Here is a 19,381-nt window from a genome sequence, read left to right as displayed (position 1 = left end):
ATTTTAGTTAAATTGAAAACACACACAGGGGAGCGTTTCAGCTTTGTGGTGCCCAGTCTGTGGGTGGGAGAGGATGAGCTCTCTTCTTCTAGGACGAAGATCTAAATATCGTTAGTTATCCAACCAAATCTCATGAAATTGAGGACAAGGTGCTTGCCTCCCTTTGTCATTCTAATTTTACCCAAATACTCAGCTCTTTTGTACAGTGTTAACATAAGCATTTACAAAGCCGATCCCTCTGGAGGATGACAGCAATTGTTTTGCTTAATGTTTAATGGCTTCCTCTCCCTCTGGACTCTGTGCCAGTGCATACTGTAATGAACAAGCTTTGGAAGAATATTATAGCCTCACTTCATCTATTAGGACACTTTACATCGAAATTTATTTTGCACTACCATGAATTACATAAACACACAAATTAAAGATACATACGGAATAACTGCTTGCAGAGAGCATTGTCTGCAGCAAACTCATTAGGAGAATGAATTACTCTGTAGAAAATCACTTAACCTTTTTGGATTCCCTGGTACTGTGTTTATTAATGCCCTTGCTTTTTTTTTAAGTATTATCTCTGTGTTATCTGAAAACACACTCCAGATTTGAAAATTAATGTACAGCATTAAGGTTTCCTCTGAACATACTAATTATATAGAAAGCAAAAAAGTGAGGTCTTGTTCTACTCTCCTGCATCCGTGTATAAAAGGTACAGATGTGTCCCCTGTGCCAAGACTTTCGAAACCAGAACCAAATGATACAGGGCTAAACTCCTTTGGAAGAGGAAAAGAAAAAAAAAGGGCTTTGGTTTCCATGAGCAAATGTTGATTACAAGCGGAAAGCTTCACTGAATAGCCTTTATCAGGATTTGTCCACAGGGCTCGGTGGCTAACATTTTGCTGTGGAAAATATTTCTCCAACAGCAAATGGAGATGAGGGAAAATAGCAGACTAACTTTTTGGCAAAAGGTCTACTTCAGTTAGAAAAACAATGCTCAACATGCACATATTTCTGTCAGGAAGACTGCTAGCAGGAATAAGGCAATTCTAGTACTTTTGCAAGTAGTAGAAACAGGATGCATCAGGAATAGCACGCTTGGTACAGAGTAACCCACACAGAAATGCACTGCTGCAGGAAGCTATGTGTGTGTGGACACCTGCACCAGTAGATATTTTCAATGGCAGAGCATCGCTGAAGCTTTATATAGTATTTTTGTGATAACAAAAGCTAGTGATCAGTCACTGAAAATTTCAAGTGACCTCAGTAACCTGACTTCTGACTCATTCTGTGGCAAGACGGTGGTCTGTCCTGTTTATTGGGAGAGCTGTGACCCGGGTAACTGAGGAGAAGCTGTTGCAGGTGCATGTCAGGGTGATTCACTTGCCATCATGCTGCTGACTGCATGGATATATGGGACTATGCAATGAAGGCAATGGAAAAAATTGGTTCAGTACGTTTTAAGTCTGTAGCCTTATTTCAGGGACATACTAATGGAAATTAAAGCCGACAGTGACTGATGTGTATTGGAGCAGACAGACATTCCTTGAATCCATTGTATTTGGGATTTGCGGGGTTTGATACTACTTCTGCGGCACGGAGTTGCTTCTACCTTTGCTGGAAAAATACATGTCATTGTATGCATGCTATATCATGCTTGAATCTCATATAGCTGTAATTATAACCCTGCAGAGTAAGTCAGTAGAGAGCAAAGGTTATTAACTTCCACTGATATGTTCAAGGTGATATTAATACAAATAGAATAAAACTTTGGCCTTGAGGGTAATGCTTCAACAAAAGGCTACTTGGAATAATTAAACCTATTGTACAAGCCATGTCATCCTGAAATGAATTGACAAGCAATACTAACCTGACCAAAACAGCAGCCTCCTTGCAGGTCCAAAGCCCTGGCACTGACTGAAAAGGCTGCCATTGGGGGGTGGGGAGTGGTGGTGGACCTGAGGATGAGTATGCTCTAGCTGGCAGCATATCTGAGTCTTGCAATTACTTAACTGTAGAGTAAGAAGAGAAAAAAATCCAATTTTTGCTGCTTTTGCACATCAGCATCACCTACTGCTTTATCCTTTGCATGTTGTGAATTCGGTATGGAATAGTCGCCGGCAAGGGAAAGAGGGGTGGGTGTGGAGGGTGTTGCAGATAGATACTGCCCGTAAAGTAGAAGACCTGGAAGGGGGCAGAGGGAGGAATCAATGTGATGGAGAGAGGAAGATCTGAATTCCTGCAACCTCTGTGCTCTGGTGTTTCACTTCCAGCTTAGAAAAGGAGGAAGCTTGTAAGAAACTGCTAATTTAGATAGGTTGTGGATCAACAGACTTCAGTCTCCTATGAATTACATGAACAGTCTTATTTATTGCTGGAGGTTATAACAGGTTAATCCCACGTATTGGGGTTGTAAGATTTCTCAGGAGCAATGCAGAGTGTTTCACACATGGACTGAACAACTGAAGTGTTTAGTCTGTAAAAGCTCCTGATCCAAATGCTGTAATTTGCAAAGACAAGTGAAGCAAGGTTACTTATTTCTGGTGGAGACTTACAAGAAGAACATACCTCATAGCTATTTAGATTTTTCTCCTGTAAGAGGAAAGAGAAAAGAAGATGATACTAAAGTAGATTAGTGGTATGTCCTCCTTTTCTGTAAGAAAAAAACAATGAATTTTAGAACTGTTCTTTCTAGTGAAACCAAACCAGCTCTGATTTTGAAACCGACTTCATTGCCCTGGAGCTAGAGTAGAATGATTTCTAAGCTGAAACTAAACCAGAACTTTGTATATCTTATCAGCATTATCTGATCACAAATGAGTATTTCCTAACTATAACAGTGGAATTCAACTCTTGAACAAAAATGCTTCCTGGATACTGAGCATCTCTTTAGGTTTTGCATAATGAAGTTACAGGACCTACTGTATGTGGATGAATATTTCTATTTTCATAGCAGGTTGTTAACAACATCTTTCTTTCATGTGGGATGATTGGAAGAACAGTTGCTTAGTTAGCATTTTGGTTTTCCTGGTATAGTTATCAACATGAGTGAAAATGTGCATACACAGGTTTGAGAAAGTGGACAGACTGTCAAATCCGTTGGTCAAATGTACAGAGAGATAAAAGTTGAAGACATTTTTCAATGCCATAAGACAGCTGTTAGTCTCTAGTTCAATAGTGAATAGTGAGCCCTATACGATGAATCCTCTAACTGCTCTTTTGCGAAACATGCATGCTCCTTGTTTTTCCACATGTATGGGGTTTTTTGTTTTTTTCTTAAAGCTCTTGAACATGCACACATTCTCATCTTTCACCTCACTGTTCCAAATGCAATTATCTCTGTGCGTGATTGACCTAAGTGATCACCATGGTTTCCAGTTCAATTCAGGTCCCCAAAGAGGTCTTTTAATTAAGAAGCTCTAATAGAATCTCCAAGAAAACTTCTAAAAGTCCCCAGTCTTCAGGCTGTGAGCTACAGATCCCAGGGGTGTCTATGGCCAACTACTACAGGACCCTGAACATGTCCTTTTTCAAAAGGTCATATCCTATGCAGAAATTTGCATAAGTAAATCTTACAGATGTAGACATCCATGAAAAACTCCTAGGGATCACAAAAAGTTGAAAAGCTCTGTAGTAGGCTGCTGTTGAGCAGTGGGTAGTGACCAACAGAGGGGTGAGTTGGAAGCAGGTGCACAAAGAAATGTCCACGTGTGAAGCTCTAACCAACAGCTTGTGTAAGGTATTCAGCTGAGCTCACAGCCTGCTCAAGCACCGCCACAGCGCAGTGGAGCTCTACCAGCACTACAACCGCAAGACTTCACTAGTGCTTTGCTATACATAAAAGTGTACTCGTTTTGGTAGCAAGACCCAAAATATTTAAGACCCAATTTTTACCCAGAGTGTGTTTGAGCCAGCCATAGACTGTAATCACCACCATCTAAATTGCAGATGTGATGTGTACATGGGTGGGATTTCCAAAAGTAGTTGGGGTTGGTCCGTATTTATTTCAGTGGGGACAATCCCACCTTGTGCGTGCACCTGCCTGCAGAGCAGTGTATGCTGATGTTTACTCAGCAGCTCGTACTGATCTCCAGGAAACAACTTGTGCTTGCTGGATTGTGGAGGTGATGTTTGGTAATGTGCAGAGGCACTTGAGAATGCTTTCACACTGGGAACTCCAGCATTAGCCACATATGAGAACAAAAAATGGGACTGAAAAGCACTTCTAAACATTTTCAAGTATGGTATTTGCTGAAAAGCAAAGTTCCAGGAAACTGGAGCCACATATAAACTTGAGATAACTTTGGCGAATAGTTCTTGGCTGGAAGACAAAAAGGAAAATTTAAATGTTCTGTGTAGATTGTTTCAGGATTAAACATCTTGTATTTTTGTTTCAAAATGCTCTCCCTTCTGGCAATTCTCTCAAAACTTCTGGTCATATAAATCTGAGTTATTGAAGATACTACTTGAGGACTCTGTCAGAACAAAATTTTGTTTAACTGGAAGTTCTTTTAAGCTCTTTATTTAGTTGCAAGTCTCTGAAGTTTTCCTTTGGAATGTAGCTTGAAACAAACTAGTTTTTTTTCAGCTTATTACTTCTTGGTTAGCTGGCTGAACAGAAAGCACTTTGCAAGTACCCAGGAGGGGATGATGGGAAAACAGAAGAAATTAATAAATAAAAGCTTTGGTTGTGATAAGTCATCCCCTTGACCCAGCAGCACTTCAAGGCCAGACCTGGATCACTTGTACAGAGGTACCTGTACCTTTCTGTACCTTGTAGTTGCACCAACACATGTCTAATGTGGGTCACTCTGCTGATTCATAGAAGTTATACATACCACATTAATAATGTACTTCCCTTAGCTATCCCTCCACAGAAGAAACCTGAAAAAAAAGGGGGTTGAAGGAGGACCGCGCCATGCTATGCATAGGACATTGTAGTCACAGGTGGGAGGCAGACTGCAGAAAGGAACAAAACCCGAGTCATAGTAATTTAACCAGTTCTGCACAGAAAAACACCCCTCTCTTGCCTCAACTCCTGGTGGACTTGGTTTTCCATCTGGTGAAAAAAAAACGGGGATAAAATACTTCCCTTGCTACCATTCAAAAAGCACTTCAGTATGCTCCAAGGAGGTATAAAAACAGCATCATTATAACTGGGAAATGAATTGCTCGCTTGCTGGATTTAGCAGCTTCCTGCTCTGGAAACCGGAGATGCCATCTCAAATTTCTGTTTGTTGCCAGCCTAGAAGAAGAGACTCCAAGGCTGCAAAGCCTCTGGTGAGGCAGTGCTTCATTTGCTAATTGTCTCTGCCAGACAATGCCATTTACACTGAGCACAAAATCACCTCTAACCTCCACTGACCAGAAAATCATTATATCCTTGAACTCCCATCCTTCTGAAATGGTACCAGCATTGCAAACTGTGTATGCTGGCTCCTCTCACGGGACAACAAAATACAGGAATACTTCTTGCTGATTAATTTACAAACATCCCCATTCCCAGACCTAATTATGATATTATAAGCAACCGCATTATAAAAAAGATGTTTGACTTGTCATACATAATGTAATGTATCTTTTGCTTTGAGGACCATGCTGTCCTTTGAGAGGCACAGGACTGGCATCTGCCCTAAGTATGCTGTGGAAGGGTCAGGGCCCCCTGCTCTCAGGCTGGATTGGGGTCTCTGGCTATGGCATAGGGTATAGGCAGAATTAAGGTTCAGAGAGGCCTTTGCAGTCAGGAGGCTGGTGAGAGGCTGCTTTACATTTGCTCTTACTCTCACAGACTGGGTTTTTTGCATGTTTCCATCAGAAAAGCCGGTGAAGCTGGGCTTTCCCTGTGAGAGCTTTTCAGTAAGGAAAATGTCTCCTATTTTACAGTTTTCATTGCTCTGTTGCTTTTTTAGGACATGTTACAATGCTTGCCATTTTTGCTGTATAAAATTCAGGTGTTCTGTCTACCTGCTGCTCTTCCTCCATCAGCCAGATGATCATAGAGGCTACATCAGTTCTAAATGGGATCAGATCTGAAAATGGCAGCTCTGCACATTCAGGGGAATGACCTGTAAGGCTTTTTTCCTCCATAATTCAACACTTGCTTAACTTGGAGCACTAAGAAAACCTTTGGATCTTGCTCTTCAGTTGCTGAACCTGTGGGGATGTTTTTGGCTATGAAATGTTGCTCTTCATTTTGGAGACAACATAGGAGAGGAAACTCACTCGACAGCCACAGCTCAGTTAAATGCTGTAGTGACTGCCAATGGTAACAGAACAAGCCAGTGATACCTAGGTCTTCTTTCTCTAACACCAGTCTTTGAAGGTCAGTAGGTTATGGGTATACTTTTTCTTTGTTCCAAAGACTAGTTCAGGCATGTCTGACTGGGATGTGACATCTCCCGAGGGATGTAGTTAAACACAGACAAAGTCAACACTGCTGCTTTGGTGACTCCACAAAAACCTGACAGCCAGAGACTGTCATGGAAGTGAGTATCTGGGCAGCAGCGACGCTTCTCATCTCTTCCCTTGCTGTTTATGGGACTGCTAAAATATTAAATTACTTTTAATGACCTTTCAAGAGACCCGGCAAGTGTATTTGCAGCCAGAAAGCCAACCATATCCTGGGCTGCGTGTAAAGAAGCGTGACCAGCAGGTTGAGGGAGGTGATTCTCTCCCTCTACTCTGCTCTTGTGAGACTCCACCTGGAGTACTGTGGTCAGCTCTGGGGCCCCCAACATAAGAAGGACATGGACCTGTTGGAGTGAGTCCAGAGGAGGGTCATGAAGACAGTCAGAGGGCTAGAGCACCTCTCCTGTGAAGACAGGCTGAGGGAGTTGGCGTTGTTCAGCCTGGAGAAGAGAAGGCTCTGGGGAGACCTTATAGCAGCCTTCCAGTACCTAAAGGGGACCTATAGGAAAGATGGGGAGGGACTTTTTAACAGGGAATGTAGTGATAGGATGTGGGGTAACAGTTTTAAACTGTAAGAGGGTAGATTTAAATTACGTATTAGGAAAGAATTCTTTACTGAGAGGGGGGTGGAGCACTGGAACAGGTTGCCCAGAGAAGGATGCCCCATCCCTGGAAGTGTTCAAGGCCAGGCTGGATGGGGCTTTGAGCAACCTGATCTAGGGGAAGGTGTTGGAACTAGATGATTTTTAAGATCCCTTCCAACCCAAACCATTCTATGATTCTGTGATTCTGTGTCAAAATTACCACCGAAATATAACTTGGTTCTCTGTAAGGGAAGAAGTGTTTCTGAATTAAGGGTGGAGAGTACCCAAACCATCTGGAGCTCCTCCCAGCAAAAGTGAGGGGCAAAAAGGCTTATTTTCTTCCCATTTAAATAGAAAGGGAATATTAAACATCTCTGTGATGCAGAGAGGATAACAGGAGATGTACCAGCATTAGGATGGAAGCAAAGATGAGTGGTCTCCCTCAGAGGGGACTGAACAATGAAATTCTCCAGTTTTCATTGGGGTTGAGTTGTATGCTTCCAGTTGGGGTCCTGCCTGGAGAGGCTGTGGCAGCCTTCTTCCTCCCTCTGTCCCCCACAGAAGCCCCACACCACTGTTTCTCTTCCTCTCTGTTTCGTGGGAAAGAGGGGGAAAAGGTCAGAGCTAGTATTTTGTTCACTTCGATTTTCAGTTTTTGTGACTTTGCACTATCAGCTGAAGGACTTAACGCTGTTATTGCCGCAGAGGAACCTCATTCTGCTTGCATTATACTGAATACACTCGTAAACCAAAGTAGCCACAGTTATGAAGAAATGCTCTTCAAAAACCCTGTCCTTAATCTGAGTATGAAACTAAGGGGCTGGCTTTTTAAGAAGGCCCTCTTGAAGCTTGCCCAAAAGATTAATGTGTAAATGCAAAGAATGCTCTGGAAGCTCTTGAATGGAGACATTTTATTTCCAACTAACCACAGGAGTAACTGTTTGTAGCAAAAAGATGATTAATGGCATTGTGGCCAAAAGAAGGCGAGTCCCTAACCTTGATAGCATAGTATTTGCATATTACCTCGATGTTAAGTTTCTCACACTACCTTTGTTTATTTTTACTGAAAGAAGCATAAGAAAAGCATGATGCTTACTTAAATCTCCATAAATCCAAACATCTGAAGCTACATTACTCCTTTCCTGGCTCTGTTCCTCTCTGAAAGCACGCAACTTGCATGCTCGCTCTTGTTTTTCCCATGAACTGCAGGGTGTAGGCCAAAATACCCTTTGCAACTGGTAACTTCCTAGGCACACTAGGTTCCAGTTAATATAACAAATGGTCATTTCATAATGCTTGAAGTATCTGTGGCATGAATATATTAAAAGTCCTGAAATTGTCAGGAAATATGAGGAGCATTTTTTGTTTTCCATGGGGCCAATTTTATTCATCTGGTGAAAACATCTTACAATGACAAAAAAAGTTAAGTTACATGGAAAACCGACTCTGACAACCACATTAACAGTATTCAAGTGGTGGACAGGAAACGCTCATACATGTGAAAGCTGAGCACCTCTCTGTGCACCGGCTTGGGGAGGTTCTTATTTGTATCATCACAGGCCACTCTGCAATGGTGCAGTGTTGCGTCCCTATCAGTGGTTTTAGCTACAGACTGGCATGTGTTTCTGTGGGGAAACGAGCTGGATATTTTAGCATCCAGTTACTTGGGAACCTGTCTTGGTTTGCTGAAGCTGAAGGTGCAAGCCAGTTCCTTAAAAGCAAAGTCAGAAGAACCATCTCAGCAGCTGCTGGGTCAGTGGTTACCTCCCCTCCTGCCACATCACTGAACTGGTGGATGTTTCAGCTTCTCATTTCTAAGAAAATTAACTCTTTATCTGACCATGCACTGATATCCTGCAGCACTGAACAACAACTTAAGAGTAGGGAGACCATCGCCTGGAGCCAGGCTTAGGGAACAGTCAGAGTGTTGGTTAAACCAGCACAAGCAAACAAGACCGTGCAGCTGGTGGCAGCAGCCACCTTGCAGGTGAGAGCAGGCACCAGGGCAGTGCTGATGGGCACCCAGACAGGCACTGCTGTTGTCGCTTTGGGCATAAAGCAGCTCTCCTTAGCCAAATATGTGACATGCTGGGGGAGGGAGATGTCTCAGCTGCACGTGCTCATTGCATAATTGTCAAATATGCCTATAATACAATTCCATCAGAGGCAATTATTGCTGCAGCGTGGTTGCTCTGGGAAGCCTTCCTCTCCTAGGCCGAATTGCAACTATCAAATCTCTGTTGGTTTGGCTGAAAAAAGATCATGGCTGTGATGTCTTTTCACTAAAAAGGATTGTTTCCCACTCTGCTGTCATTAAAACGAAATATAAACTAACCAAACTCTGTCTTCACCAAAACTTTCCGAAAATGAAACATTTTTTGGATAAAATAACTGTAATTCAAACTGCAGCAGTCAGCACTGTGCCTACTTTGGTACACAGCCAGTGAATTTTAAAGTAAAAACCCTCCAGGACTGTTCTCCATTTGGATTTATTAGTCATTACCAAGAAAAGATAATTAGCACTTCTGAAGCATTGTGATAATCAGTAGCATGAACTGTTACCAATAGAAACAGACTGGCATACTTGTGCAGCGCAGGAATATGGCAGCTCTGTTGTACTCCTTGTACCGAATGAGTACACCAGTGGGTAGATCCTTAGCTGGAGGAAATGCTTGTAACCACCACCAACTCCAGTGGAGCTAATGACAGTTTACACGGGGTAAAGCTGGGAGGGGAGTTGTTCCCTGGCCTGTTGGGCTTCTGTTATCCTGGAGGCAGAGTCATTTTTGTTACAATATACAAACCTTCTTGTTGGTCAAAGGCAACGGCAAATACTGCTCCTTTACTGCACAACAGAAAAATAGAAGCTAATTATTTTTCTTTTGTATGCACCCTGCTAACACAAAGGAAAATAACCTCATGGTGGAACAAGAGGAACCTGGGTGTTTACCTGGATCCTTTACGCAACAACACCTTTTTTCTCTTCCTCTTTCTAAACTAATGAGAAAACTCTGTTGGACTCAAGTCAGTGCTAAAACTCACAGAATTGGTATTTCACTTACTGTTCCCCAAACTTCCATTACTTATGATCATCTCTAATAATCGTATGAAGGATGGGATATAAATCTTTTGTGTGTTCTTAGTCTCAGATCCTGAGCATTAAGCATGCCAGGCTCCCTGCTATACAAAGAACTATTACTGACTGGGCTCAGGGAAGTAGGCCTATTAGATTTATCAACATTGCTATCTAAATAAATAATACAATACATAGGCTTGTCTGAAGTAGTTGTCTTTGGTTTTCTGTACCTGGAAGTATGAACAAAATCCATGCTGAAGAACAGAGGCAGCATGTAAGCTTGGGAAGGCTTCTGTTTTGGTGAGCGCTAATAACAAACGTAGCTACAGGATTTACCCCTAAAATACTTGCAAGTCTGCAACAACTGCCCCCTTTCCTGCACTGTACAGGGTATTTCAGGCCAATATAACACCCCTCCAGCCAACAGGTGCTTTGTATCCTCTGGGAAGCACACAGCAAATCTCAGGCTTGAGTCCAGTATGCATGCAAAGTACTTTGTCTGCAATTGATGTAGGGGCTGTGGTGTGCTGTGCCGGTAAAGGGTACCTTACCCATGTAATTCCTATTGATGCTGATGACATTTACTCATGTACATCTTCCTTGCTACACCTAAAAGGCAGAGCAGAGGCTCTTAGGACTGCAATTCCAATGCCAGTAAAACTCATTAATGCACACGACAAATAGGGGATCACCCTGGCAACATGTCTGGTTGATGCGCTCAAAGTACTTGTGCATGTTTGCAACTCTCCTAGGATGATGACTACTGTGGCAAGTCTTGTTATCACCAAGATGAAGTTTGCCTGATGGCAGCAAATGTGATGGGCTGGTGGCTGTTTACAAACTATGCATGCAGAAGTAAATGGGTCTGTGTTTGCTTTTCAGCTGCTGCTGAGAAACAGGCACTCTCCTGCCAGGTCACAGACCAGTGATGTAACAGACCTCTTAAAGCAGTTCCTCAGTTGCAGAGGTGGATGCATAGCTTGTACTCAAATAGCTGTCCAGTACACAGAAGTTGCTATGGCAGCACTTTACAGATATACATTGCACAAGAAAGCAGTGATGTTGGACCACACTGATTCTTTTTTTTTGTGTCTTAAACAGAAGACTTGCTCCCAACCTGGGAACTGTGGAGCAGAACAAATATTGGAATATAATACCTATCTATATATATATCTCTACTTAAGTCTATTGTCAGATTGCATCTGATTGTGGAACTGGGTTTAAAACACCTGGGTAACAATTTACATATTATGCCAACAACAACATCTCTCCTGCCCCCTCTTCCCCTTTCCCACCTGCAGTGCAGAGCAAGCTGACTTCACAGCATCCTTCACAGCAAATGGGTCTCTGCTGCATCTTTTTGTCTTCGTGAAACTCATTTAATTCTAGTACTTTAACACCTACTCCTTCCTCTGCTGCTGGTGCTATTGCAAACAAGAAACATGTCCGGGTAACACTGCCTCCTTGGAAACCTGCCTCTGGCCTAAAAAGCCCATTTTGGTGCCTGTGTGGCACTGGAAAGGCAGAGACCTCATGGGCTGAGCACCTTTCATGGCTGCGTTGTGTTCACTCCAGACCTCTCGATGAACAGATGAATAAGCTGGGCTATTGCACCAGCATGATTTAATGGGAAAAAATAAAAATATTGGCCTGCGAGTGCAACAGGCTGCTGAGAGAAACCCGAGGGCAGTGTACTTCCCTCGGCACGGGTGACTGGAGGCGAGGCTGGGGGCAGGAGCTCTGCAATGGTGTGGTCTGGGAGCAGCGCGAGGGGCCCGCCTCTCCATTAGCCTGCAGATTTCCAAATAATTGTAAACAACACTGACTTCAAGTCTGCTGCCAGAGCCTCAGGCTCTTTAAGAAATAACCCCTACTCATTTATTGCCCGAGGATGTTATTATTTCCAGAATGAACTAGTTGCGGATCACAATACTGGGCAGAACTATAGTACAAAGTGTGTTTTAGTGCAAACCTACTTATGACATAGTCACAAATCTTCTTTGGACAGAAACGGGTACAGAACCCCAACCTTTTGTGTAGAAAAGTGCCTGCAGCTCACTTCTGCATCATCTTCATCTTGGGACTGGTCTGGATGGGACTGGCTCTCACATGTCGTGTGACAGCAAGGCACAGCTCTGCCTTGCTGCTGAGGCCCTGGGGAGGTCGAGCACAGCTAAGGAGCAGCTTAGCAGGGGGTATGGCAGCCGTGTCCCCCTCCCCGGCTGTGCCAGCTGTAGGGAGGCTGTGCGGATTAGGAGCTCTTCACTCCTACATCTGATAGGATACGCAAAATTATCCTGCTTTGCTGAAGGCTCAACTCTGTACCTCTAATATGAAATTTCTATAGACAAAAGTTTTAGTTTTAAGAAAGAAGTAATTCATATATACACATACTGCTTTCAGCATGCTTTCCCTTAAAAGACTGCTGCCATCTTTTGTATCATGAAAAGATGGATATGAAAATGTTTTGTGCCAGGAATGGTAATGCAGTAGAGCACAGAGTTCAGTCACTATATACTGGTAATCACTATATTTCTCACTAAAAGTGATGCAATAGGTGATTAATAAGAATGAAGCTCAGAGTTTATAATTAGCTACTTCATGTAAGGCCTTTCAATAAATATGTAATTGGAGATAGATATATGTTTTTAATACTAGTTCAAGTGTGACCTGATTTGGTCTTTCTGCTTTTGTGAATCATACTGCAATAGCAGCTTTTAAAAAAAGAAGTATTTTTTATTTAAATTGGTCTAGGCAAGCGCCACACTAAATATAGTGAGCATATGCAGTATATAAGAGCAAGGCAGGAAAAAGGATTATCAAAATAGCTGAAATAATTTTGTAAACAGCATATACTGCATGTTTATATGGTTTAATTGTCATTCCTATCCTGTCAGATCTGTGAGGAGGCAGCCACACGCTTAAGCACAACTTGGTCAAGCTAGTTGGTGCATTTACTCCTGTTCAGAGCAGGTCTGGGCTTTAATTCAGGGCTTGGGGTTTTTATCTTTAATGAAAATTGAAAGGTGCAAGTGCTTTGAACAGCTGTACCCTAGCATGATCTTTCTACAGACAGTCACCCTGAACCAACACTTTGAAATAAGATTTGCTATTAACTTGAACAGGAGATTAGCCAGGTACCTGTGAAGAAAAAGGCATTCTCTATTTCTGCCTGTTTCAAATTCTTCTACAGTTAGCCTTGTCTCAGCTAAGCATGTAGACCTGAGCTCCATCCTGGAATTATTTTGCCCAGTTCCAGGTTACAATGGCACTTTTCTGTTGGGCTTTTTCTTTGTTTATTTGTTTGGTTTTGGTGTCTGGCCATGGAATGAAGGTGCTTAGCTGCAGGGCAAAGCTTCAGAGCTCCCTGGGTATGACAGTGAACGGGATGACAGGACTGCTGGATTCGAGGTCCAGAGCGGTGAGGAAGCATTCGATGGCTGCTTCATTTTTCCCCTGAGCTTGCAAGACCTCTCCAAGGCTGTTCCAGGCCCTGTGACTGGTGGTTTGGATCCGGATGGCATCTCTGAGGACTTTCTGGGCCAGGTCCCTCCGCTCAAGTCTGCTCAGCACCAGGCCCTGTCAACAAACAAGTGATAAGCAGTTAACAATGGCAAAAAACAGAGGAAGAAATGGAACCCCCCAAGGTCCCAGCAAGCTGGGCAGATGTTTGAGTGCAGGTGCAGGAGTCCTATGGGGCGGGGGATCTCCACCTATTTCTGGAGAACAGAAGCAATCAGCTGTTAAGCTTTACTTTTTTTGATTGTGATGTGTAATTTAAAAAAACAACTGTGAAAATAATTTTTTTTAAGCAGAGACTGATCCAGCTCTGCAAGTGCTCCTGCTGCATGTTACTGGGAGAGCGTACATTGGTGCTATATAGAGGAAAGTCTATAGGCCCTTTAAGCATCCCTCTCTCGAGTAGGTTACGCTGGCTTCTAATCTCCAGGAAAATATACACAGGTTCAATTACATCCAGTATCTAAATTAACTCTTGCACATCTGGAAGATCCAGCTGAGACAAAGTATCTCAGCTCCTACATCCTGACCATATAGAAAGATCTTTCTTCTTAACACATGGGGCTAGAGGGATGCAGCCCCCTTCTAGGGGCAGGCTGTATGTAACAGCATGGGGCCCTCTGTCCCCTTGCACTCCAATGTAGATCCTAAAGCAGTGTGGGGGAGGAGAAGGATGGAGGAACCTTGTTTAAAAAGCTGTCCTTAGGGTAAGAAAAGACATAAGTGGGTGTAATCATCTGGAAGGAAGAGGAGGGGGAGGATGAAAGAAGTGGTAGGAAGAACATGTTTTCCTATAAGGCTCGCATGGATGTGCCTGAACCCTCAAAGTGTCTAATGAGCCAGCCTCCCTTTTAATTGTACAGCAGTCAACCACACCGAACCCAGGTGGTCATGTGGGCTTTGCAGCCCACAATGCATTAGTGGCACTCTTCTGCTTCCTACTGAAGGTGCACACACGAGGATGAACCTCCCACCAGTTTCATCCAGGTGTGGCCTGTAGAAGAAGCAGCCAACACTTGGATGTTGCCTGCCAAGCTCTGCATGGCCTCTGCCTGCACTCACCCGCGGAAATGCTGGAAAGTGATATGACTGCCTGACTTCATGCTTTTCCTCGGACTATATACGATGTGGATGCATATATATATGAAGAAAAGCATTAGCTTCATCTTTTATGTGTCTAATTTCCTTTAGTTGATATGAAAAGACATAAGGAACCTGAAATCTCTCACAACTAGAACCCAAGTAAATTTCTGATGAAAGAAAGGTGATGCTTTTGGAAGTAGTGAAGATTTTTCCTTTGTCTTGTTTTGTTTGCTTTTCCAAAAGTGCCATTAGAAACAGAGTGCATCAACATGGCTAAGAGCCTATAGCCAGTGATAGTACTAATACCTACAGAAACACCCATTAAAATTAAGAAACACCCATTTAATTAATTATCAGCAGTACTGTAAAGTTTCACTGCCTCTTTCTTGCCCATAACCTTGACCTGAATAGTCAACTCAGTATCAAATCTGATCATTTAGAGATGCAGTGGGGCTGTTTTTTCTTTAGGTTTCTCGCTCTGTTGGAAAACGGCAAGGCAACGGGGCCTAACCTTACCATCCTGTTGCGAGCAGGCACAGGTGGCACAGAGGTACCCCGATGGGAGAGGCTGCTTCCTCTGGAGGTAGCTGCCCGGAGACAACCACAGGCACGTAATGACAGACTGGAAGGAATTTGTGCAATTATAATTTGAGTCACCCGCTTGACAGGGATAATGAGGCATAGAAAGGGCAAGTAGTGTGGCCATAGCAAATCTGCTGCTGAGCCAAGAACAGACGGGGGCTATCTCAGCTCAAGTTTGTCCTCAACCACAAAACCACTCTTCCTAAATACTCTTCCTGTTGCGCTGACCGAGCAGAGCCGATTGTGCTCTCTGGTGGCCGGGGACCCATTGCTGTCCTCACCCTGACACTAAGTGGCATCAAGCCTCTTGACACTCCCAGAGGGCCGCTGGCCCCGGAGGCACAGGGGCCAGCGAGCCTGTGCAGCTGCTGTCTGTCATCCCTCTCCAATGAGGAAGGGAATTCCCTCCCCGGCAGACATCTCACGCCTCTCAACAATGCTGCAGTGAAATCCACCTCATCGTAAACTGCTCATGCAGCACAGCTCTCTTGTCTGCCCCAGCCCCCCTTGTTGGTCAATGACCAGAGGCTGCCATGGCTTCCTCCCCTACAGCTCCCCAGTGCACAGCCGCTGCATGTATTTTTTGCCTGCGCTTGAGGTCCCTGCAGCTGTCTTGCAGCACTGGGAGGAGGCTGTACGCAAACCACAAGTACTGTGTTCGCCTGGGGAAGATGCTGAAGCCAATGCCCACCCGTAAGTGCAGCACACGTGAACATTTGCTTGTAGGTATTCTGTGCTTTCAAGCATGCCAGTTTAGCTGAAAGAACATCTGTGAACCCTCAGAAAGGGTGATCTCAGGGTCTCCAAAGCCAGGGGAAAGCCTCCTGTTGATGCTGCAGTTTTCTGCATGAGTGAAAAGTGCTGTATGCTTTTGGGGAGAAACACAGGAAGAAACATTTGCTAAAGGAGGTAAAGATTTCCTGCCTCCTCCTTGCTTACATGCACAACTGTTAGTGCCAAAGGCTGCCCAGGTCCATGGCCCTTCCCAGGTGTGCCTGCTGTCCTGCTCCCCTCTTGTTCTGAGCAGGAACAGCCCCATGTCCCCTTCTTGCCCATGCGCCTGGATCTCCATGTGGTGTAGGCAAAAGAGGCTGGGCTTCAGGCCTCAGCCCAAGCGGAGGTCAGGTTGTGGCCAACCCGCTCTCCAACCCAGGCCTTGCCAATGTTGCCAAACCCCAGCACAGAGACCAACTCCTTCGCTCAGAGTGAGCTGTGACAGATGGTGTCAGCTTTTCCACTGAGGCTTAACTGAACCGGCAGAAATATCCTGCTGGATGTTTAAAGGACAGGTTGAACACCACTAACTCTGCATGCAGTAGAGTTTCTTGCTTTGGGTTTCCTCTCTCTCTCCTCCTCCCCACCCTGCTCCTTACAAACCACAAGCATTTTCTGAGAGCTGGAGGCTGCACAATCCCCAAGCCTCATGAAGACGCAGCACTGAGCATCTCAGCTTTTTGTTTCCCTGAGGTATTTGCACTTGAGAGCTTCTCCTTGCTACTGAATTTATTTCCCCATGGAGTCTGGCTTGCTATAAACAATGCCTGCATGTTGTTGCTGTGTAGGTCCAGCTGGAATCTGCCTACAGTGCAAAAGAAAAAAATTATATATAAATTCAGAAAGCCACCCACTGACAGGTAATTTGCATTTTTATCTGGAAGATATTTTTTTTAAAAAAAGATTTTTCTAATGAAAGTTCAGTTCCTGAGTTTCTATGGAAACTCATCTGCTTGGTGTGCATGCATAATTTCATAAAGTCAGATCTCAGGAAGATGAGCAATTAGTATAAATACAAGCAGGTATGTGATTAAGGGTTTCATCCTCTTATTCCTGGAGATGGAGGGTGGGGATGGGTTTTGTTGTCTTTCCTTGGTTTGTATTTGTGTTTTAGCCAAACTAACGCAGAAACTGGTGTACAAGGTAGCCTTGCTCCTCTGCCACCTCCTGGCTAGCACTGGCACTTCTGGTTTTGCCCGGTTATTTTCCTCCCAAAGATGGTGAGTACCTTTAAGTATGGTCTTCTCTGTCAGTGGTGTTGGTACCAAGTCAGGCCTTAAGGAGCAATGAGGACAGGCTTCTTTTTAAACTCAAGCATATTGTAAATAGTAAAAAAAACCCCAAACCATACCAAAAGGTGTGTGGGAATCCTTTTGCTTTTGAGCTTCTGTGGGCAGCATGTTGCTAGGGCTCGCACCGGGCCTGTGCTAGCTACACGCAGGCACTTCATGTGCTGCTTCCATTAATATAGTTGTATAGCGCTTGGATGCTAACTCACTCACTCAAGGAGGTCTGAGGGTAACTTGTGCAGACTAATTTAATTTTCTTCTTTAGGTCTGAAGACATACTTCAGATCTGGTAAACACAGGCAGAGTAGTGAAGGTTGCAATTTCAAGCCAGACTGTAAAAGACGGCACTGGAAGAAATTCATTTGAGGTGAAGAGTTGTGGCACAGTGAAGCTGGTACAGTCTAGCGGTGCATGAAGGCAGAGGGGAGAGTGCGAATTTGGTTTGCTGATTTAGGGTGCCTTATGCTGGCAGCTGGACTCCTGAATTTATTGTTTTTAATTTCAAGGGACAGGGGGTGCATATGGGAAGCTTTTCAAAGGTACGTTTGACCTTGTCCACGTTGGACTCCCTTGCCTTCAGTGATGTGATACTTAGTAATTGATACTTGAGTGAAGCTATTTTTGTTTTAGAATAGGAGAGCCATATTTCAATTTAAGTTAGATGAGCAAAAAAGTGACTTGTTTCCGATTTCCACTAATAAAGTGAGCATAAGCCCCGCTTGAAGTCCCACTTCAGAAGGTCATGAAATTTCTGATCTGTGCCTTTATTTCCTTAGAGTTTGACAAACCCTCCTTCAAAGTTGTTAGCTCATAAAATTCCAAGAAAAATAGTGCAGAAAAGACATTATGGAAGACTACAAAATAAGCCTCGTGTACAAGCTGGAGTTTATTTTTAGTAATGAAAGTCAAAACTTCCTTTGCAAATGTTTAGTTCAAACACCTGATGAGCTGCAGGGAGTTATCCTGAGTCTTGGCATCCTTGTTTCCTTCCACTAAGGTGGCACAGATTTACTTGTTCTTTCTTTGGGGCTTGCATTGGAAAGAGATGTCCAGAAAAACTTTTTATTTCATTCCTGGAAGATTGCTTTTTGTTTTGTTTGCATGGCCATCTCATTCTTGGAGAATCTGTATAGGTGGACTAGACTCTATAATTTACAAATTTGTTTTAATAATTACTTTAAATGCAAGTTCTCTCTTTCTTTGCATGAGACTCAGAAAGTGAGGTTGTCTCTGATGCTTTTCTCAACTGAGCAGAGTATTTTTGCCCATTATTGTCTAAATACCCTAAGAAGTTTCCAGAATAAATTAGACTTTGCTGTTGGGCTTCTGCTAGTGCATTAATTAATTTCAAGGTAAATGGGGTATCCTTACTGTCTACTCCAATCTGTAATACGGATATGTCACTAGTGGTTAGTAGGAGGGTAATCAGCAGCTGGCAAGATCAGGGCATGCTGCAGAAAAGTGCTTGTTCAAAAGTATCCTTATTCAGCAGAAACCTACAAAAAGCCTTTCAAGATGCATTTGGCACTTGGCAATAACAGTCTCATGTAACAGAAAAATCCGCACTGCTACAGGGCAACATACACTTCTGTAATTATTTAGCAATCAGAATAAGTTGTAAGCAAAATCTGTTGCATAAACCATGAAATATCAGAGAGTCCTTTTGGAAAATGGCAAAGATTAACCCTGGAAATTCCAGGTCTCCTAGAATAAAGAGAGACATGTAACTAGCCAATTGCTCTGTGATTCTTTCCCCCTACGTTCATGACCTTTGCATTTCTGACGAGCCAGGATTTTTTTTTTAAGCTGTGAGCAGAGAGTTTTTGTTGTGCTGTCACTTAGCCATGCAGTGGTTGGCAGTGTGTGGGGTAGCTAATCATCCATTTTGCTGCTTCAGTCCAGGTTGTGGCAGACCTGAGCTATACATCTGAGCTTTGTTCTCTGAAAATTCACCGTAGGAATACATGGAGCAGTCAGGGTCCACTCACCAAACACACTGAATTAGAGACCATATCTTAAATTTGCTGCTCTAACAAAGGGTGACTGGGATCCGCTTCTGGAGGAAAGCTCGTCTT

The 19,381-nt window shown here is 43.5% G+C and overlaps 1 protein-coding gene across 3 annotated transcripts in view; it reads right to left on the bottom strand.

Moving 5' to 3' along the window:
- Positions 1 to 9,453: 9,453 nt before the first annotated feature.
- Positions 9,454 to 19,381, bottom strand: part of TTC7A (tetratricopeptide repeat domain 7A) — a 184,818-nt gene continuing 174,890 nt past the window's right edge. For 2 of the 3 annotated variants that reach the window (XM_052805960.1, XM_052805962.1), the window contains one exon: positions 9,454 to 13,638. In XM_052805960.1, coding sequence (XP_052661920.1) covers positions 13,417 to 13,638 — 222 coding nt within the window. In that variant the 3' untranslated portion in view covers positions 9,454 to 13,416. The remainder of the gene's footprint in view (positions 13,639 to 19,381) is intronic. The other variant, XM_052805963.1, reaches the window with a different exon arrangement.

The sequence above is a fragment of the Harpia harpyja genome, chromosome 13 (assembly GCF_026419915.1).
Source record: "Harpia harpyja isolate bHarHar1 chromosome 13, bHarHar1 primary haplotype, whole genome shotgun sequence".
NCBI classification, from domain to species: Eukaryota; Metazoa; Chordata; class Aves; order Accipitriformes; family Accipitridae; genus Harpia; species Harpia harpyja.
Note: the sequence above shows the minus strand (reverse complement) of the source record. Positions and strands in the feature narration are given on the sequence as shown.